Genomic DNA, 22,758 nt, shown 5'->3' with positions numbered 1-22,758 from the left:
GTGCTTGCTTTTATCAACGAGACATTATCCAATATGTCAAACACAAGACATATTGCACTACTAATTCATGAGATAGGAAATATATTTTTATGAACCACACAACACTAAGTGAAAGTGAGAGTTGTCTAAGGTGGATGTCGACGTTGACGTGTAAAAGAACTTAGTTGAAAACGAAATTCATGGTTTGGCAAATTGTTGTTGTCTGTGTGATCAATGTGCGTGGAAGGTGAATGTATTTGAGACTATGTGGCCCATGGAGTAGTTTGGAATTCTTAATAAGTGTCATCCAATGTCATTGGTGTGTTTGGTGTATAGTCCAAATGGTTGCCACTTGACAATTAGAATGACGAAGACACAATAATGGATAAGCACGTATTTTGCATAACTAAAGTCCTAATCACATAATGATGGCTTCCAAGAATAAGTGGCACATGTGCTTATGTGAACATTTTCATATTTGATGGAAGAATCACCTACACATCCATTTAATGATGGAAGTTTAGTTCTATAATAAATAGCTAGATTGGGCTTAAACCGATAAACCTTCGTTTTAGAACCATACCAAATTGAGACCGAACTGTTTAATGAGATTCGAAACCAAATCAACCTATTTAATTATATTCGAACCTTTAAGCCATCAAATCATGGCTTTGATTATATTTGAAAACCAAAGCGAACCATTTAATTAAATTCAAACCATTGAGCCATCAAATCATGGCTTATCGATCAATTTAATTTGAGCCAAATCAAGGCCCATAGCCACATGCAAATATCATCTATTGAAAGCCAAAAGAACCTTACCATAGATCAAGAGAACCACAAACTTTGGGTTGGTGTTTACTTAAGACACTACTTGAAATTTGAGGAGCTAGAAAATTGATGTGTTCGTCACATATTTTTTTCTGTTGGTTCATGTGGATGACATTCAACTTTAACAACATTTCCCATCATGTGTTCTAGAAGACACAAAAGAAATTAATCCCTTCCATTAGTTATAAAATTTTAGAGATGAGAATGTTATATACAAACCCAATAGGAACGCGATAGTTCCATCTTATGTGGAGGCCCACTGACTCAAGAATGGGAGAGGACGACCATTGTTGGATGAAGGCTAATTGTTGTCTTTCAACTCCATCGGATCCGCTCTGAGGCAATCGTATTGGCTCTTTAGAATGGCTACAACTTCACTCCATATCTCCTGCATTAATGTTAGATGATGCAAGGTTTCATTGAAAAAGACCCATCTACACCATTGTTTCTAGAGCACCCAAAAGGTTATCGGGCTGACCAATTCAAACACAACTTGAGCTTTGGCATTAATAAGAGTTGAGTGGATATTGTCGATGGCGGAAAACAAGATCTCTTCTGCCTTTATCACCAACGTCATCCCCTCCTTCTGATGTTTGTACTTGTCTACTGGGGCTTGTCATGATAACCAACATACATTTCCCCACTTGATTGTACCTTGTGCCTAATATAGTTGCAATAGCTTATTAATCCCTAAAGTTTAGGTTGCATCCATAATGATCATTGATTATATTAGGGTATTGAAATGGTAAGACATATGGTAATGCTCAAAATATCCCAACCATTTCACAAATTTATGATAATCCCAATTGTAATGGATGGAACATTAGTTTTGGGAGACAAGTTATCCCCAACATTTCATGGTTCCAAGGCAATGAGCACAAATTCTGGGTCTATCCTTGCAAATATACGGAAGTTTTTTGTGAAAGATCATGGAGTGTCAAGATTGACGATGGATGAATAAGAACATATACAATAACTCCTAGGATTTGTCAACGGTTTGGTTTAAGCTTAACCGGTTTGGCCTTGTCCAAACCAAACTAGTTAAGCCTTAACTAGTTTATAAGTTTTCAAACGTGAACCAAACCGGTTTGGACAAACCATTTAGCCTTAACAAGTTTGGTTTGGCTCAAGTCTTGCCAAATGGAGCTCAAACCGGTTTACAAAGCTTATGCTTGAACCGAGTCGAGCCGAACTGCCAAACTGTTTAAAAACGGTTTACCAACTCGGTTTAGGCTTTAGCCGAGTTGTTGCTGACTCCTAGTAACTACAAGGTTCAATAGTGTAAATATGATCAAGTAGGCAGTGAGTTGTCTATTGTCCTAATACACTTTCTTTTGAGTGGTAGAATGGGAGTCAAACCCATTCCACATGATGGATTGCATACTTGCATCCTCATGACATGTTTCTTACCTATATGCACATTGTTGTAGACTCTATGGATGCCTTTCCACTATAAAAAAAAAAGGCGTCATTGAGAGAACCGACTTAGAAATGTGAGCAAATGGAAAACACAATGTAGATCTCTCTCTCTCTCTCTCTCTCTAGGTGTATGTGTCTACATTTATGAATTGCATGTGTGTGTATATATAGATTGTATGAGCACCTTCACCTTTTGATAGTTTTACTAACCCTTATAGTTGTGCAAGTTGTTTTTTGAGTTGGTGTATAACGACATTTGTCTACTCTACGTAGACCGAACCCAAAGTGGGTGTTGCAACTCTCACACCCTGGAAAAAGCCATCAAATCCGAAAGGGTGACACTTATCGCTCAACTTGTGCACTTATGCGATTATCTATTAATGGTCCTTTAATTGAGTGGATGAGGGCAATGAAACTCATTTGTTCGATTAAACACCCAAAGTGGGTGTTCCAACTCTCACACCCTAGAAAAAGCCATCAAATTCGAAAGGGTGACACTTTTATCACTCAACCTTGTGCACTTAATGCGATTCTCTATTAATGGTCCTTTAATTGAGTGGATGAAGGCAATGAAACTCATTAGTTGGATTAAACACCCAAAGTGGGTGTTCCAACTCTCACACCCTAGAAAAAGCCATCAAATTCGAAAGGGTGACACTTTTATCACTCAACCTTGTGCACTTAAGGGATTCTCTATTCATGGTCCTTTAATCGACTAGATGAAGACCATGAAACTTCGTTGTTGGATTGAATCCAACGGTTCATAACAACCTCACTTGGTTAATGATTAGCTCCTTATGCTTCATTTTTCCTCTCTTTGGTTTTTTAATCACATCATTATGTCGCTAAAAAGTTAAGTTGCATTCATCATCTTAATCTTAATTCATTCAAATCTAAACACGCGCTTAACCACCCCCCAATCACTCTCTCTTGGGTTTATAATAATAATTGAACTACCCGAGTAAGTAAGTCGTATAGAAATACTGAGCTAATATGTTATCATGCTTCTTGTAAAGTTTTGTGAAGTAGAGAGAAATGGCATTTGATCATCACTGACAATGTGCCTAAGTAGCATGGACATGAACATACATCTATGCCTATTAGGAAACACGTCAAAATACATGTATAGGGTATGGCCACCAGAAAAGGACTCCGATTTGACATAACCTCATAAAAAACACACGTCAGTAATAGCCGAAACACGAGAACCCATCATCTTAATCTCTTCCTTCACGACAAATATGCCCTTAATCTCCACAAATTAAGCCCCTTGAGTTTTAAGATGGATATAATCAAGACGTCAATTACTTCACCAGAGTGCTTTTTCCAAGATATTAACTAATCTCAACTAAATCAATCAACCAAAGGTCTAAAAAAAAGTTTCTAAAGTGGGGGGGGGGGGGGGGGGGTATTTTAAAATTTAATTGAGAAAACAGAACGTGATCCGCGTTATTTACAAATATAAATACATATTAAGTGTATTTATTAATTTAGAGCAAACCTTCTTCATCCGCCATAGCCGACCTTTGCTTCAACTTTTCTCAAAGATCTGAACATTTCCTTTTTCTTTCTTCCTCTCTTACATCTCGCCATAACCTTACGCTTTTCTCCTGTTTCTTCTCCTTCTATATCGCCGAAGCGACCTTTCCTCAGATTTTGCTCTTACTCTGACCGCATTTTCTTAAACTTTCCTAATTGTTTATCTTTTATCGTCAGACCTCATTTCCTGTGTTGGGTCTTCGATTAGTTACTTTGGTCGTGACTGCCATCGTCAGATTCTCTGAAGCTCGCTCAGGGGTCCGCAGAAACGCTGTGTAAAAAGCATCTCTCTCTTCTGCGCTACGTTTAGCTTTGCCTTCTGGATTTAGCCTTAAAAAGAAGCTCTTCTTGGGTGGTAATTTTTTATTGATCTGTGAGAGAAGAAGATCGAAGATATTGCTGTTAGTGAAGCTTCACAGCTATGGCGTCTTCTTCTGCTGTAGCAGAGAGCAACAGCAATGGAGGGGATGACCTTCTCACAGGAGATCTAGGAAAAAATGACTATGACTGGTATAACCAAACAAATATCGTCTAGGTTACTTTCTTCTTAAATCGTATTTATATTGTTGGTCTCATAAGAGAACCGATCAGTTATCTTCTTCGTCTTTTTACTGTTTCTCTCACTGCGTCTTCTTCTTTTATTCTGTATTTGCAGGCTTTTGACACCTCCAGGATCTCCTCCTGCGCAAATTTACCATTATAACTCATCAGAAAATGCAGAGAATTTCTTATCTGATCCCACATCTTTGCCGAATTTGGTTCGGTCTCTTGCCACAATCAAGACCTCTCGAGTAAGTTATAATTCTGAAATAGGCAGAAAAAGATATAAAACCTGTGCGTTTTTCTCGGGTGTTTTTCTCACTGATAATCTTACTTTCAACCTATTACACTTCAACATAGCAGCCAAATGCATATTTTGCAAGGGTGTTCGGCCCCCAAAATCTGCTAATTCACCATAGCCAAATCCTTTTTTAAGGGTATTTCCCCCATGAAACTATTATTTCACCATAATTTGTGTCTCTTTAAAGGGGTTTCCCCTGTCGTTAATCTTATCCTAAAGTTACATCCATAGCTAAATTTATGCTTTTTCTAATGCCTTTCCCCCTCTTAATCCTGTTCAAAATTTGTTAATTCCGTATAGCTTAAAGTTCCCCTAAATAACTATTTTTTCCATTTAATCGGGCTTAAAATCTGGTAAGTGGTGTGTTTACCCTAAAGTTAGGTTCACGATAGCCAAATGTGTGTTTCTAAAGGGTTCTTTTTCCTTCTTAATCTTTCCATAAATCTGTTAATTCATTCACCGTGGCCAAATGTGTGTGTGTTTTTAAAAAGGTTAGTTTTCCCTTTTAACCTTCCTCTAAATCAGCCAAATGTGCATTATGTGTGTTTAAAAGGATTATGTTTTTGTTCCCGTCTTCATCTTTTACTTAATCCAAAAAATTTGATATGCAAGCCATTTCTTCATAGCCATATGTGGGATGCTAAGGTCGAGATTTTGCAGCAACAGGTGGTGGGCTCAAAACCAGACCTCATCACTAGCAAAATCAAAGATTCAACCCTATTTTCACAAAGAAATAATGGATGGAATACAGCAGCGAGATCTATCAGTAATGGAGCTAATTTCTCTACAATTAGTAGCAAAAAACCTTCCTCCTCTTCCTCTTCCTCAGCATCAACATTGGCTTCAGCTTCAGTATCAGGAACTAGACCTTCATCTCGCTCTTCAACTCCGATTAAGAGAAACCCTAACCCTAACACGGTTATACTACCATCTCGCCCGACAACGCCCACAAGTAGATCTAGTTCGAAACAACCACCCTCTGCAACAATCATATCGTCCCGCTCCACAACCCCCACTATGAGAACTAGAACAATGGATTCATCTCTAGTCAGAACTACCAATGGAAACAGTAGTAGTATCAGTGGTAGTTTTTCGATGACTAATACATCGAGCCGCTCATCAACACCATCCAAGCGTCCATCCACACCACAATCGACAGTCCAGATGATCCGATCCTCTTCAGTGACCAAGGGGAGGCCATTGCCATCGCGTAGCACGCCTTCTTCTCGTAGTACGTCGCCCAATAGTAAGGTGCCAGCTCAGAATTCGACGGCCACCTGGCAGCAACTCTCTGCCATTCCTGGTTTTGCACTTGAGCCACCGCCTAACCTTCGAACCACTGCAGCCGCTCGCCCCTCCTCCAACATGAGAAGCTCTTATTCATCACCCATAGAAAACCACCCTATACATATTGCAGCTACAAGTAGCGTACCTGATGGTCAAAATCATCACATCACACCCCGTCGTGCATCCGACGGCCATGATATGATGGCTCGACGGTCAACTGATGGCCATGATTTGATATCTAGACGCACCTCTGATGGCCATGAGCTCACATCCCAACGCACCTCCGACAGTCATGATCTGACATCCCGGCGCACGTCAGATGGGCCCGACCCCATATCTCGACGCGCCTCTGCAAGCCCTGCACGCATCCGATCCATTAGTACCGTACTGCCAGGTTCTACTATACTAGACAGGCCGAGCTCTGGTAGCGCTTCTTTGTTCACGAGTAGAGCTAGTGGTCTTAAGATTGAAAGAAGCCCGAATGCTACCTCAAAGACAGTCGACAAGTTGATACAATCTAGAAGACCTGTATCTTCAACCTCGTCCTTTAATTATCCTGAAACAATGCCACGTGCTGGGTCAATGTCTCAAATGAAAGCTTCTAGTGGTGGGGGAAAGCCCGCTTCTCCGACAGCCAGTAGCCGAGATGCGGCTGGATTCATGAGAAGCTCACAGCGGAAACCCATCGATTTTACTTGGAACAAGGTTAGTAGTGTAGTTTATAGTCGTAGTCATGATCATGATCATCATCTTATTGAAGGCATCACGAGAATTTATGAGCTCTAGTTTCCAACATGGGAAAATTCCCCTATTGCACCTAGCTATGTATGTAAATCCTTGCCTGCAGAAGCCCAATGTTTAACTCTTGTATGGAAACATGTGGAGCAGATTTTATGTGGAACGGGGTTAATATAGTGTAATTTATAGCAGTAGTCATTATCATATTTAAAGTATATCTATCACAAGAAGTTATACACATTTTCCCACTTCGATCATCCACACATTGCTATGGCAAACGGGCCCTCATTTACCACTTGGTCATTGATGACGGGATATAATTTCCCACATATGCCCCAACTAGCTAGGTATGGGAAGCCTTGCCTGCAGAAGCTAGCAATGTTGAAATCTTGTAGGGAAACATGAGGAAAGTAGGCTCTTATTTCCCACAGGTAAAATGAAAGTTCGACCTAATTTCCCACATGGGAGGTTGTTTAAAACTTTTCAGTGAACAGATAACATGTCCTGATTACTAAATAAGTGTCCTAATCATAAAAAGCTTTGGCACACCAATTAAGTTGCCGAATTATTAAGCATTGGCAACTAATTAGCTGCCTAATTGTTGGTTTTTGGTTTTGATATGGCAGGATATTCGACAAAGTGCATCCAATGGGTTGCATTCTCTTGTCTCAAATGTGCCAGCCTCATCCCTTTATAGTATCCGACCACATTATCCTGGGACCCGGGCGGTTGCATCGCAACCTAATTATGTGACCTCTACTAAGCTCGATAGCCCCACCACTCATGACACGAGTCTTGAGCAATATGGCATGATTAACAACAAAAATATAGCTCATGATCTAGAACTAAGTAGTGATTTGGGTGAAGAATTTATAATGGGCGAATTTGGAAGTATGAGCAGTAAATTATCTGCATCGCCAGCGAGCCAAGGCGATTCATTCTCTTCTCTGGTGAAAGATTCTCGGGTGAATAATTGGCTTGGAAGCCCTGAAATGTATAGGGACGAGATTCCTGAGGCTAATATTGAAAAACCAGTTCATAATAAAGCTGAGATAACTGCCCATAATGAACCTGAAATGGTCACCGATGCTATTGAATCACCACCCATTGTCTGCCGACACGGAAGCGTGGCTTCAAGTTGTGACCTTTGCATGGTGAAGTTAAGGTTGCAAAGATTGAATGAGAAGTGTAAGGCTAGCTTGGCAGCTAGCTTCCAGGCTTCAAATGACTACTCGTGGAAGACTAGCTTAAGCAATGGTACTCTTTCAGCTAGGCAAAACTAGAGAACGTGTTACGTGATGTCGTTCCTACCTACACAAACACACACACATGAGAGAATATATCATGATATTGTACTGTTATGCTATTTGAACTGCAATGTATGTGATCACTTACAGATGGTTCCATGTTTTTTTTATGTACATTTGCTGAAAACACATGTATGCATTCGGACAAGATACTGCATACATAGTATCAGAAATACTTGTTCTATAAGATCACTATGGGCAAGAAATTGAGGTGGATCACGATGATGTAATGCGGTGACATGCGTTTCTCAATGAATTGAGTTTTTTTTCCCATTCACTTGGGTGTACTTCGACCAGCTGATTTGACTTAATTGTGTTTTTCTTCCATATTTTTGGATATCATTATTATCTCAGATTCTCAATTGTATGGCCCTTTGTTGAGATGTAATGGGTTTTTATGGGCAAAATTGAGTATATCAATTGTAGTTATGCTGAAAACGTACATAGGCTATGGGTGTGTGTGTTGACAAGACTGGTACGAGACTTATGAATGCAATTCAATGTGTTGGTATTGGTTTTGTATTAAAGACTAATGATGGTGTTTTTTTTATCTTTGTGTTGCTGCAAGTGATTTTGTAAAGAAACCAATTTGAGGACAACATTGTTTCAAATATCATGACAAAATTTGAAGGTTATCCCTACTAAATGCCAACTTCAAGCATTTTTGTCTTAAAGTTGTAGTGAACTTGATTCACAAGTACACTATCACATGTGTTCATTTACATCCTAAAAGTTTGCTAATACAACCTCGTGAATCTACAATTCATTGGACAGAATTAAATGTCGTGATGTTGCCAATTTCATTGAGAACTGCAATTGCTCTATTAGAAGCACTTTTTTTCCTTTTTTCCAACTCTTAAAGACAAGCATTCATCTATAATAAAAACCACAATTATGTGCACACTACAATGATTTCATATACTTGTTGAAAACCATGTGTTTGGTGGTAATCAATCATTGTATCAAAGTTTTTGGCAATCTGTAATGAATTTATGCTTTCACATTGCACTATCTTGATGTTGTTGGAATTTTGTTGTGATTCCTTATGTGAAGACAAAACCATGCACACACAAAAATAATAACAACTTGGGCAGTATGATCTAAGACAATGACTGTGCACATGGGAATGTGTTGGAATAAGATTAAAAAGTCAAATGTTTGCAGTAATGTTTTTATGAATAAAGTTGTGATAAAGGCGTCATTATACATGGTCTATCATCAAATATGTTCATATGACATGGCAATAGTCATTTCATTGTATTTTTGTAGACATTCATTTTACGGTTGCTACAATCTAAAGTCTAATGATATGACATTTAGATGATGACTAATCAAACTAAGATGTCATTTTGTTAGGATTTCTTGGTAGTAGTTCCTAGTTCCATCTAGTGAAGCTATTTAGCAAGGAAAAGTGTTTCAATAATTAGTGTCTTCTCACTTTCCTATCATGAAATTTGGGTTCATGGAAGGCCATTATTATTGTAAGTTGAATTTGTAACTTTGTCAATTGTTATCATCATAATGATCTCAACAAGAGTTGGGAGAGAAATTGTTGTTTGAATGCTACGTTAATAAACTACCGAGATTGTCAATTGGTTGCAAATCAGTTATATATTAAAGAAAAAGGAAGGCACATGCAAGATGATGTTATGAGACTTAGCTTTTTAGGGAAAGCTAACTTACCTCTTTGTAACTTCATGCCCATTCTATGGGTGTTTATTATTAAACATTTAGCATCTACCTCGTAAATCTACAAACATACTTCATTTTTCTAGTGAATCTTTGACAATCTTTTCGATACAAGAAAGTTAAAGGGTGGGGGCTTGTTTCTTGTTTTTTGGTTCCCTTTTAGCATGATCTACAAAATTACATTAGAAAATGAATGATAGATATTGGGTGCCATGATTGGCAAAGCACCATGCCAACACGCATTTCAATTGGGAAAGCTTGGAGCTACCCTGTTTTGAACATCGTTCATCTCATTTCTATGGATGCATGAGTTGCCACGATACTCATTGGACAATTTATATTGATCGAAAAACTCTAAATAAAAAGGGTTGTTGATACTTTCATACAGTTTTGGAACCAATATGACAAGTGTTATACTCTGAATAGAGAGCCTCTCTTGCCATAAGCACATTTATATATTTTGTTCATGTGAAAAGTAAGAAAGCAAAAGTGGATAGTGTTGAATACAGTCCCAACAAATAGAGCATGGTTCTTTTTGTAAATACACTCATAAGTTATCATTGTACATAATATTGATATAATAATGGAAGTAACAAGATATCATTACTTTTATTATTATGTGCACTATGACATATTTAGGTCTCATGATCTATCATCCCAACACATATACACTTAGTAAGACAAACAAGCAATCCCACCCATCACCAAATGTCAAACATAAGTCATTGGCAATATCGAATAACATCAAAACATTGTATGGACCCTCTTGATGCATATGCATGAGCATGTGCATGTACCTCTTGATTCATCTTCATGAGCATGTATCCATACACACATGCAAAGGGAAATGGCAAAGATTCAACCTTTATCCCAATTAATTTATATAGTCTAATTACATAAATAATAATAGAAATTAACGATATTCAAAAAACTATTTACATTCATGAATGATGCTTAAACCTTGTAGAATGGGGATTTTGTTTAGACATTCACGATAGCATTACAATAATGGAATTTATTATTTGTAATAAATGTGATAACCCATCCTTGAATGTGTAACCTCAATTATCAATCACAGTTGAGTATAGCACATACTAGAAAAGGGCTAGATAGAAGAAACATCTAGCACCACGGTGGTTGTTCCCTCCAAGTGTACCTAACATCTAGATGGGTGCTACCATGAGGAGTGAATGGAGGACATCTATGCTGAATTCTGTTTGTATGAGGCTCACGTGGAGAATATGCGTTCGAGTAATGTTATACACATCGAATGATGTGGTGCTTTGGAGTTGTTTTTTGTTGTTGTTTCATCTACACATATTGTTTTCCTTTGACATGCAAGATGTCTTGTAAGATATGAGTTGTAACTTATCCTTTGTACATTGCTTAACTAATGGAAGTAGTTTTTTTTTTGGAAAAAAGAAGAAACATCTAGCATAGTGACTAGTGACGTGCACTCCAATGCACTAATAGTTCTCCATAAAAGTATGGGTTGGAGGTGAAATGACTCATTCCATCAAGTAGAAATTGATTTGGCTTCGAAAACTCCTCATTAACCATTAAAGAAGCCATCTTCTTGAAATGTTTGCTAATCATTGCTCATCTTGGAAGCATTTAGTTGTTTAATAAGTTACTCAACCTTCTCTTTCTTCCATGTTGCTTTTATTGTGCGAGGACATGTAGCTCTCATGCTTTACATCGTCTATAGTTTGTCGATGTTTATTAACAAGAAACCATAAAAAATATTGTGCATGACAAGAATGCCTTTCAGTATAAGGTCATCCAAAACTCCATTTGGTGGTTTAAAATGGAATGTGTATGCAATATGAAAATATGAAGTCCTTGGAAGATCTTGAGAAGTTAACAAGTCCAATATATTTCAAATTCTCTACTTCATGTAACCATTGAATCCTTGAAGGCTTCTTAAGTCAATCTAAAATTAACATGCACCCAATCACCACAACAATCAAGAAATATTTTAGTCTTAATTAAATAGATAATCATTGAGTAAGAAACATATGAAGTTTTCAATTAAATAGATAATTGCTAAGTAAAAAAACATGTACATCTTGATTATTTTGTATGGAAAAGCTACATGTTGGAAAGTTTTGTTAGTGGAAAATAGCCCCAAAGTTGGGGCATTCAAAGGCCCTTTTATAAGTGAAAGTTCTTACCCTTTTATACAAGTTGGAACCCTAAAGAATCCCTTTCTGCATTACAAGTCCATTGGCCATTAGTCATTCCTATCTAATAAAGTGTAGTTCTTCACAAATTATAGTATGGTTATGTTTCTTATCTACATTTGGCCTATGAACAATATTCTAGATTGGAAGTATTAAGTCGTATAGGCTTCTTAAAACTAAGGAATAGGAAATCATTAATTCCCTTAATCCAATGTTTGTTGATACACATAGTTCACATGCTTACCTTCATTGAGCTAAGGAATTCTCTCTTTTTTTTATCAATGTTGAGGAAAAAACTTGATGAAAATTCTTTTCAAAGATACATATGAAAGCTTAATCTAGTTTAGATATAATTAAAATAACTATGACCTCAAAGTTGAGCTTTCACATTCCTAAGGTTTACTTTTTTAAATGGGAAGATTTGTGTTCTAGATTTTCTTGAGATCAAAAGGAAAACTATTTTTCAATGACATGATACACGTGTAGTTGGGGTACGAGGAATACATTTACTCATGCTAATCTCAAAAAACAATTATGATTTGAATTACTTCATGACTTACAAAATTGTGTAACCAAATGTTTGCAGTGTCTATTCAATAAGGTGTAACAAATTTAAAATGCAAGTCTTTTACATCACTCAGTATTCCTACTAATAATTGCAAGTATCTCTAAATTTTATTGTTGATCTACCTCAAACACAAAGAGATGATGACTCTACATGGGTTCTTTTTTTTCTTTTTTCTTTTTTAAAAGAAAGATACACCTTAGTATATTACTTGAGAAATGTACATAGAGGAAACAGGAGAAGACATTTCATCTCACCTCTATTGTGATACAAAGATGATGACTCTACATGGGTTCTTATTGATTAGTTAATAGAATTAGCTGGATTTCAACAAATTAAATTCAATGATAAGTTTAAACTTTTCATAGATTGTCTAGGCCATACACTACAAATATTGCAAGATGTTGTCACCTCGCATAGTCGGATGCATGATCGCCAAAAGGCATGCATGCATATGCATTACTGTGAGGTGACACCATTTTGATTCAATGTCAATCTTAGATGTTTCTTATTTTCTCATTATCTTCTTATGTAAAAAACCATCTTATGCTTCGACTTATGTAAAAAAGAAGCCTACAAAATGTTAACAATACCTCCCTTTATTAGAGTAATGTAATTTCCCTAAATTTGATTTGTTACAACAAGAGTGCAATGTAGGTTCAAAGATAACTAAACAGTTTGGTTTGGTTTCGAATGTTACTAATCGGTTTCGGTTCGGTTTTGAATTGACCGGCTTAGCGGCTTATCGGTTTTTGTTTATGTGGTTCGGTTCAAAGGTTTATAGGTTATAAAATACTCATAAATATTTTCTATAAGCTATAACTTTCAACTTTTAATTTTAAACTCTTGTTTTAACTTATTAAATTTTATATGATGATCAATTATGATAAGTATGATGATCAAATTTATGATTAGTATGATGATCAAATTTATAATTAGTATGATGACCAAATTTATGATAAGTATGATGACAAATTTTATAATAAGTATGATGACAAAATTTATGATGATTTTCTCACACAAATTTATAATAAGTATAATGATTAATATCAATAAAAAATGGTTTGGTTTGGTTGGTTTTGATTTATGATAAACTAGTTTGGTTTGGTTTTAAATTTTTCGTAAATGGAAACGGTTTGGTTTGGTTTGAAATTTTTCATAAACGGTTTGGTTTAAATGGCTTCATAAATTTTAAAACAGTTTGGTTCGGTTTTTTTTATTAATAAATGGTTTGGTTTCAAGGCCAAGAAACCGAACCGGGCCCATTGCTAAGGATAAGTAGAAAATTGGTTTTCCTTGGACTTGGAACAACCCTATCGAGATCTAGGACATGTGACGGTCGGAGTGCCAAAGGAGTTTAGTCATATAATGACGACATCGAAAGATGTTGTAATCGGTTGACTCTTGAGGTATAACATGATTGGTGGTAGGAGACACTAATGGGATTCGTTTATTTTCGTGTCCTGGTCATGGCTCAGGGGCGGTCGGCCAGTATGGTGAAGTGAGGCACCCTTAATCCATTCTTTCCCTTAATCTTTCCATGAATCGTGTGTGATTAGTGTAAGATTGGAAGAAGAACAATATCATGCCCAAATGTACATAGATTGGGAACCTTGCGAATGTTAAGTGTTTTCTGGTCTTTGTATTAAGGCCAGGGCCATGGTCCAAAATAGTGTATGTATGTATGTATGTATGTACACTCAAACCTCAGAACTTAGAAGCCAACAATAATAATGCCACAACTTACTTACTTACACACACGACTGAAGACGAAAACCCTCTCTCTCTCTCCCCCCTTCATCTTCTCTGGTAGATCTCTCTGTTCGGTTCTATTCTATTCGCTATTATAAGCGAGGATGGGTATTCAAATTCCGGTGGATGCAGATGCAGACGCAGAAGCAGAAGCAGAGGATTTGACGCCTCTTAGCCAGAATTGGTCGAGAATTCTTCTGATCGGTCCCCCTAATGTTGGAAAACGGACTATTCTTCAAAGTAATCATTCTTCTTCTTATTCCTCAAATTTCAACGCTGTTTTGGATATATCAAATGTGTTCGTGATGCTTTTATCAAGTCTTTCTTTCTTTTATCATGTTTCACCAACATTAGACATTATTTGTTCATGTTCTTTCTCCTTTACCCTATACCTTAAGAGATGTTTGTTTTTTTATCTTTTTTTTTCTCGTCTTAATGGTTTTCATTTGCAAATAAATTTTTGGAAGAAAAAAACATTCATTTCTTTCATCCTATTATGCTAGGTCTATTTAATTAAACTCTTTCACTTAATTTTTTTAATCTCAAGATAGCTCTTAGTTTTTATGTAAGGCGTTTTGATTTTTTGCAATAGTAGAAGAGTTAGTTTTTATGTGTGTTTTCTAATATCATACATTTTCTATATGATGTGAATGTCGTTCCTAAGTCTTTTGATTTTAATGTTTAGAAGAAGTATTAGTTTTATATGTGCATGTGGTTGGTTAATTGAGTTCTTATTCGTATATGTTTGATATGAATTGAAATTTGTTCCGAAGTCTTTCAATTTTGCTCTTTTGGAGAAGGTTTTTTTTTTCTTCTGCAATCATTGTTGCTGGTTGATTGTTTACTTATTTGTAAATTGTCTATATGATGTGAAAGATTTTGTGATTTCTTTTCATTTGAAAGTGTGGTACAATAATTTCTTTCTGACTTCTGAAAATTTGTCCCATTCTTTCTGTTTGATTAGGTAGTAGTTGCGTTATTTCATTTGGAAGTTCCTTACGTTAAATCCATGAAGGTTTTGAAACTGTTTCTGACAGGATTACTTGCAATGGGAAAGTCAAGAGGATTGCCATTCTCTAATTCTGGACTATTATGTCATGGGTATTAAATCATTCATTTGATGTCCATGTAAACTATTTGTTTTGTTTGCTTGATCTGTTATTATTGAAAACATTTGAATTTCTTACTAACCTCTTCATTTTGGCAGTTGGACCATTGATACAAAGTATTACACAGTGGATGTGTGCATATCCACCGCTAGTTTTACTGATGATGAATCAAATGAAAATGTCAAAGAATATATTCAATCTTCTAATTGCCAAGCGCTCCTTCTCATTTTCGACCTTAGTGATGTAAGTATTCTACTTAATGTTCATTCATATCTTATTTGGGAAATTCCTATTTCATTCAAGTAATGGTATATCTGAAACAATTTTCAAAATACCATTCTTTGATAAATATTGTACCTGGTACATATTGTTATTATAATGTCATTGCGCAATACTGGATGGATTTAAGGAAATCTTGATAGAAAAATCTGACATTGCTGGAAATATAATTTTGAAAAAGCATTCCTACATGTATAATGCCAGAACATACCAGAGGCTTAGTTTTATTTCTTCTTTTGATCCTAAAAATGTTATATTGTCCAAACATTTAGTGCACACTATATTTGGTCATTTGGAGCTCTTTTTTATTAGTTAAGGTTGCATGAACAAAATATATTTTAGGGCGAAATACCAAAATACCCATAACGTGTTTACAATATTTTGGTGTGTTTGGGAAAGTTGCAGCCATTCCAGTAAAATCTCAAAGAACTTGGGATATTTTCTGGCTAATTTTATTTGTTTTATAGAAACAACTTAGGAGCACTTTTGGCAACCATACATTCCCTATCGTTGATACATTAAACTCAAAAAAAATAATGTTTGTGTACATATTTGATTCAAGGAGTTCAATGATCGATATTCCACTTTTGAAAAATTATAAATGGTGTATCAGGCTTCAACATTTAAGAAAATACAAGAGTGGGTGTTGAAGATGGATCTCACGCAACCTGAGGTATTACTTTGTGTGGGAAATAAGGCGGATAGGTTACCCGGACATTTTGGGCATTCGGAGTACCGACGGAGGCTTCGAAAACGAGGAGAATCATCGAGTGACCCACATCCTGAATTCTCAGATTTTGGTATCCAACAAAGCGATGGAAGCAGTTTGCTACAAGATGATGGAGACCCTGTGGATGATATGAGAAGCCAGCGTGTAGAATGGTGCATGGAACATGGCATCGAGTATCTGGAGGCTTGTGCTGTTGATCTCCTCTTTGATCAATGTATGTAGCTCTATATTTTGTTGGAGATTTTGCACCTTATTTTCAATTCATTTTGGCAACGTCTGAAAATATATTAATCATTCATTTATAACACAGAAGCTTCTTGAAGTTCAAAATAGATTTAGGACTTATTGTGCTTCAATTTTTGCTTATTTGTTTTAGCACTTTGCTAGTTCAATTATGTGAAAGTCCAGATATCATGGAGGGTATCTTACTTCAATTTCAATTATGAGTGATGGCAGGTATGTCACTTGATGGAGATTCCCAAGGATTGAGCCGAATTTGGGGTGCCCTTTCAGTGCACATGTGGCCAGGAATGATTCTAAAATCCGAGGAAGGCACACTATCTCCACCTAATGCTGAAGGTTCCTCTCTTTCACTCAAGTTTTCAAATTGTGCGTCTCCCTCCAACACATTCCTAATCTATTTATTTTAAAATCTACATTTACAGAAGAAAGTAGTGAAGAAGGTTCCATTGTTATTGAATATGAGCTCCTCTCAAATGGCTCAATAGACCTTTGGGACAATGATGAGGGCCCTTGGAGCTTCTATGAAAGCGCGTCTGTGGAGATTCAAGAGCAAGTAGTGAGCAACAATCTATCAAATGAAAGATCGAATGAAATAGATAACGATGCTACTACTACTTCGACGAGTCTTGAATCTTCTAATGTTACACGGCCTGACGTGTCGGGTGCAGTTCTACATGTCAAAGAAGAAGACTTGATGACAGCATCGGAAGGCACGGTAGTTATTAACAATCTTCAAATGGATAATGAATCTGTTCTCGAAAGGTATTCCGGAGGCCAAGTAAGTGATAATCATAATAGAGATTTGGAAGGCCATGAAAGAGTGTATGAAGACACAGTAGTTATTAACAATCTTCAAATGGATAACGAATCTGTTCCCGAAATGTATTCCGGAGGTCAAGTAAGTGAGAATCGTAATAGAGATTTGGAAGGCCGTGAAAGGGTGTATGAACATGGGCGGAGAAACCAAGACCATTCTTTCAATGACTTTGAAGGGTTAATGTCGGAAATGGCTCGAATGCGGGATACGGGGCGCATGATGTCAGATCTTCAGAGGAGAGAAATGGCAGCAAGCTTAGCTTTAAGGATGGCTTCAATGTTTGTTGATGAGGATGACTAATATATGGTTTCCTCAATTCCATCCACTGCTATGATGTTGTATGCTTCAAGTTGTTATTTTGTTTTGTTGTATTCAATTTTGACCTTAAGCAGGGTACATCTAAATACTCATTTAGAAAGAAAAAACAAATTTATCTTGTTTTATGTGGCCTAGTTGGGCTGGGAGTATTTGGTAATCTCTGCATCAAGCTTGCCAGCGATGTATAGGAGAGTGTTGATGAGGTTTTTGCCTTGATTACAATATATCTCATATGGGTTCGTTAATGATTGCCTTTTTGTTGTGCAAGATGCAGTTTCATCATCAGTGTTATTTCAATATGGTATTTCTGGCAATGTTAATTATTTGTATGGTTTTTGAAGAAAGTGGTATCACACAATAAGAGCGTTAGATGAAGAAAACCACTCATATAACAACAAAATAGCATATGACTACAACACTTACAAACCAAGACAAAAAATGTGGTGATTACCAACCATTATGGCAAAATGCTTTACCCACGCAAAACCATAGAGATTTTTACCTGTGATTGAGAATCGAAAACAACTCAAAACAAGATGAAAGAACATGAAGATGTTTATGAATGCTGGTCAAGGCAAGTACGGCTGTCCTTAGTTACAAATAACTGAAGTGATTTGAGGATGGGTGCTAGGATAACATGCATTATGTCTTATGTAACTTGCACTAATGAGGCAGATTGGATTTATTTTTTGTAACAACTTATTTTCTCCTACATTACCATGGATTTTCATCTCAATATATATCCTGCAAGCCAATCGATTCGTGCCACTCTATTATGGACTTCCATGCCCAAATTCTATGTCATTAGGGAATTTCCCCAAATTTTCATGGCAGAGTAATGTCTATCAAAGGGCATGGATTTTTTATATTTGTGCCAACAACCCCTTTGTCTAGAGAAGAAGTGGCCCGCATCTTCTGATGTACCAATGAGTTTTACACTACATCAACTTTGAAAAAACCAAGACATGAACAACAAGTCATAAAAATCTCCAGAATACCTTTTAACGATTCACCGTGTTTGTTTTCTCTAATTGGAGCAATGTGTAAATCATGAAAATTGTAGGGGCATCCAGAGAGATTATGAAAAGCTCTGGCAAGACATGGCGCAGACGTCAGTAGCTCTGCATCATGCTCAAATTTAGGGTTTCCAAGACCTTACATATAGTAAAACAATACAGAAATCAAAGCCCGGTATATTCTCTGATTGATTTAGGTTCTTGCCACAGCTCAAGCCATGGTTTTCGCAGTATCTATCAAGCTTATTTACAAGTTCGTACCTTATGCTTTTATTCCAGTTTTAATTCATCGTCATGGATTGAAGATGAAGATGCCACTGTTCATGCTTCCTCTCTGGCAATCAGTATAAGCGGTAAAACTCTGAGAAGCCTTCTGAACAGGAGAGTTTTAGAGCGAAACAATGCCTCAGCTAATGGTGGAAGTGTTTCCTTTTCACGTGAGAAGCCGTGGAATCTTCGTGGAACCAGTGGTAAGGAAAATGATGTATTGTCCTGTGAACCTCCATTGACGCTTCATGAAAGTAAAGGTAAAAAAGATGATGGCTTTCCATGGGATAAACCATGTATTCCAAGTGGAAATAATGGTATGGGAAAGAATGTCACCTCATGTAAGCCATTATCAGATAGTAACGAAAATGGTAATGAAAGTGGTTCCTTTTCATGTAATCCACCACCGTTTTTTAATGAAAATGCTAAGGAAGACAGCGCCTCACCATGGCTTCTTAATGGAAATGGAAATGGCAAGGAAAGGGAAAGGGAAAGGGAAAATGAAGTTGGAATGGCAGAGAAGATTGGATTTTTCTCATGTAATGGTAATAATAAAGATTCCTCAGTGAATGCGTCAGCAATGCACTATTCACCAAAGCAGAGCTCTGAGAAAGATGACATTATGTCATTTCTAAAGGGATGTTTTGAGTCTAATGAGGATTTGGAGGATGAAATTTTGGTGAATGAAAAGTTCTTTCCATTTGCCACCCCTGCCTTTCAGATGTATTTCCTTGAGAAATTTTCGTTAGAAATGCAGAAAGAGTTGCAAGGTATGGATACTTCAGAAATAAGACAGAAAGTCATATTTCCTATGTTTGTTGCATTCTGTGAGGAGAAGTTTCCCGAGGAAATAAGAAGATTTACAGATCTTTTAGAATCAGCCAATATGACTAAGCCACATTCAGTGTTTCCATATGCTCGGTCAATCAAGCGCAAGATTATCTATCATTATGGACCAACAAATAGTGGGAAGACCTATAATGCCTTGCAAAGGTTTCTATGTGAGCCAAGTGGTATCTATTGTAGCCCTCTAAGGCTTCTAGCTATGGAGGTATATGATTATGCGAATAGTAAAGGAGTTCTTTGTAGTCTTATTACAGGGCAAGAGAGGAAAGAAATGCCCTCTGCAAACCATGTTTCATGTACAGTAGAAATGGCATCAATACAAAATGTTTGGAAAGTTGCGGTGATCGATGAAGTGCAACTATTGAATGATGAAAATAGAGGGTGGGCATGGACCCGAGCATTATTAGGCTTACAAGCTGAGGAAATACACTTGTGTGGCGATCCTAGTGCATTGGGTGTAGTAAGAAACATTTGTTTAGCCACAGGAGATGAATTGAGTGAGTGTTCATATGAGCGATTTAAACCGTTAGGGGTGGATACAAATACTTTGAATGGCAGCTTTAATAATGTTGAGCCAGGTGATTGCATCGTTGCCTTTTCTCGAAGAGACATTTTTGAGATCAAAAGAGCGGTGGAAAGAGCCACGCAAAAGCCATGTTGTGTAGTTTATGGAGCCTTACCACCAGAGACAAGAGCACAACAAGCCAAACTATTCAATGAACCCGGAAGTGGTTATGATATATTGGTTGCAAGTGATGCAATCGGAATGGGTCTTAATTTGAACATCCGGAGAGTAGTATTTCATACTCTCGAGAAATTCAATGGAGAGTTGATGAATAATATACCTACATCGTTGATTAAGCAAATTGCTGGAAGAGCAGGGCGGCGAGGAAGCCTTTATCCAGAAGGACTTGTGACCACATTTCATCTTTCAGATCTACCTCATCTACAATTGTGCTTAGCGCAACCCTTTATCGATGCATGTAATGCTGGTCTTTTTCCTTCATGTGAACAACTCCAGATTTTTGCTAATCATATGCCGAATGCGAAATTCTCGGAGTTATTAGAAAAATTTATAGAAACTAGTCGGGTAGACGCATTCTATTTTCTTTGCAAAAATAAAGAACTAATGAAAATAGCATCTGTAATCGATACAGTGGAGAACTTAACATTAGAAGAAAGGTTCACTTTTTGCTTCTCCCCAGTGAGTGCAAGAGACCCAAAATCTGTAGGAGCTCTTCTTCAGTATGCTAGATCATATAGTAAGAGGATCCCACTTCAACTATTGATAGGGAGACCGTCAAGTTCTTCAGAGATCGATTTTCAACTTATGGATCTCGAAGATAAGTATAAATTGATTTCATTGTATTTATGGCTGAGCCAGCATTTTCCTCCCGAGTTGTTCCCTCATAAGAAGGAAGGAGAAAATATGTCGATGGCCATTGCACAAACACTTGGACAATCATTAACAGGCCTACATAAGAATACTGGTTGATAGAATTCAACTACCAAGCCCAATCAAATGGTTCGTATAGCAGAAGATAAGATTGTGACTATTTGCCAAAGTAGAAATGCCCTTCGTGTACGAAGATGAGCACCATGTTCCAAATGCATTTCCATTCATGTAAAAGAAGATACAAACATGTAAATTCCTTTGCAGGGGTTGCCTATGGTTCTTTTCCATGCAAGCACTTAAGTTTACATATCATTATGCTATGCATGATTTAATGTAATGTAATATCTCTTTTGGAATACTTGTCTCTAATATAGCTGAAATTTCTGCATGATTTCGGCCGCTTTGTTGCTTTTCTATCACATTAAATGTGGGTAGACAAGGAAGGCATGCTAACAATTTAGCTAATTCCACACATGAATTTTGTCAAACATAAAGTTGTTTCTTGCACTCCCAATGAGCAATAGCTTGTATAAAGCTTACAAAGGCTATAAGCTGAACTATGTGGTGTTTTGAGTTCTGTTCATCATGTTGTTTGAATTCTTAACCTTAGGTAACATAAATACGTACATGTTAGATGAATAAAATATGCAAGTAAATCAGTAATCTTAAGTTATGAACCCCAAACATGTATTGATAAATTTGCAAATAAGCAATTGTACATTCCTATATCGTGAAACAAATAAGTATTTAAGTAATTTTACTCATATCAATTGTTTCTTCACATGCGATAAAATGTGCTCAATGCCGGGTGTGTGTGGGTGTGTTGAGGATTGGGAGAACGGAGGGGTATTTTGTGAATTTAGTGAAAATGTCTTTCTTCTTCTTATTCTTTCTATAGGAAGGAGCTCTTTTATGCATCTCTCTCTCTCTTATTTTGTCTTATAGGCCACTTTGGCCTCTTAAAAGACGTTAATATATCTTTCTTTCTTTCTCTCTCTCTCTCTCTCTCGCTGTGTTTTTGCAGACATATAGTTTTCTAAGCCAGGAGTTCGAATCTGAAAAACCTCTAGGATGCATCTGTAAAGCTATGGAGGAGGACTTCAAGTGGCCTTATTTCTTCACGTATCCACCCTATTTCACGTAAGTCTTCATCTTCGCCATCATCATCGTTTTCTTACACATCTATCTCTCCTGTTTCAAAGGTTTGCGTCTCGTAATTACATGTAAATTCAGATCGATCGTAGTTATATTATATAATTATTTTGTCCAGGCTTCAACCTGTCAAGGATACGAGAGAGAAACAAATAGAGCTATGGAAGGAGCTCATTCTAAAGTACTGCAAACATCACAAGGTCTTCCGCATCGATCTTGAAGATGACATTCCCCTCTTTGTCAACACTTCCATTGATAGTAAGCTTCTTTATATGTCTCTCTCTCCCTCCTATTTAATTCTTCCCTTGATCTGCCATTGACAGTAAAGGTATTTCTTGTCTATCTTCGTTTCATATCTTCTTATCATGTTTTCTGTAATTCTCTCTGTGCCCTTGCATTTGATATAAAGTTCTGTTGGTGTCTTTTCTCTTTCTTCTTATTTAATTATCTCTCTT

At 36.8% G+C, this 22,758-nt stretch overlaps 2 protein-coding genes and 1 pseudogene across 3 annotated transcripts; all 3 read left to right on the top strand.

Moving 5' to 3' along the window:
• The first annotated feature begins 3,898 nt into the window (after window positions 1-3,898).
• Window positions 3,899-8,289, top strand: LOC147849081 (uncharacterized). Of its 2 annotated transcripts, none has more exons than XM_087337800.1 (4): window positions 3,899-4,278; window positions 4,424-4,559; window positions 5,276-6,601; window positions 7,261-8,289. In XM_087337800.1, the coding sequence occupies exons 1-4, from the start codon at window positions 4,190-4,192 to the stop codon at window positions 7,915-7,917; spliced, it is 2,208 nt and encodes a 735-aa protein (XP_087193926.1). In that variant the 5' UTR covers window positions 3,899-4,189; the 3' UTR covers window positions 7,918-8,289. The 2 variants fall into 2 exon arrangements, with proteins under 2 accessions (XP_087193926.1, XP_087193925.1); XM_087337799.1 differs by having other exon boundaries at window positions 3,900-4,278; window positions 5,270-6,601.
• A 5,809-nt stretch (window positions 8,290-14,098) lies between these two features.
• On the top strand, window positions 14,099-17,871 carry LOC147849080 (uncharacterized). The gene is made up of 6 exons (XM_087337802.1): window positions 14,099-14,370; window positions 15,168-15,231; window positions 15,338-15,482; window positions 16,132-16,462; window positions 16,705-16,827; window positions 16,914-17,871. The coding sequence occupies exons 1-6, from the start codon at window positions 14,235-14,237 to the stop codon at window positions 17,606-17,608; spliced, it is 1,494 nt and encodes a 497-aa protein (XP_087193928.1). The 5' UTR covers window positions 14,099-14,234; the 3' UTR covers window positions 17,609-17,871.
• Window positions 17,872-18,726: 855 nt separating this feature from the next.
• On the top strand, window positions 18,727-21,542 carry LOC147849079 (DExH-box ATP-dependent RNA helicase DExH18, mitochondrial pseudogene; annotated as a pseudogene).
• The last annotated feature ends 1,216 nt before the right edge of the window (window positions 21,543-22,758 follow it).

This window comes from Azolla caroliniana, unplaced genomic scaffold (assembly GCF_043228905.1).
Source record: "Azolla caroliniana isolate FFs.n. ecotype wild unplaced genomic scaffold, voAzoCaro1.0.p SCAF_129, whole genome shotgun sequence".
NCBI lineage: Eukaryota > Viridiplantae > Streptophyta > Polypodiopsida > Salviniales > Salviniaceae > Azolla > Azolla caroliniana.
This window is presented reverse-complemented; position numbering and strand designations above follow the sequence as displayed.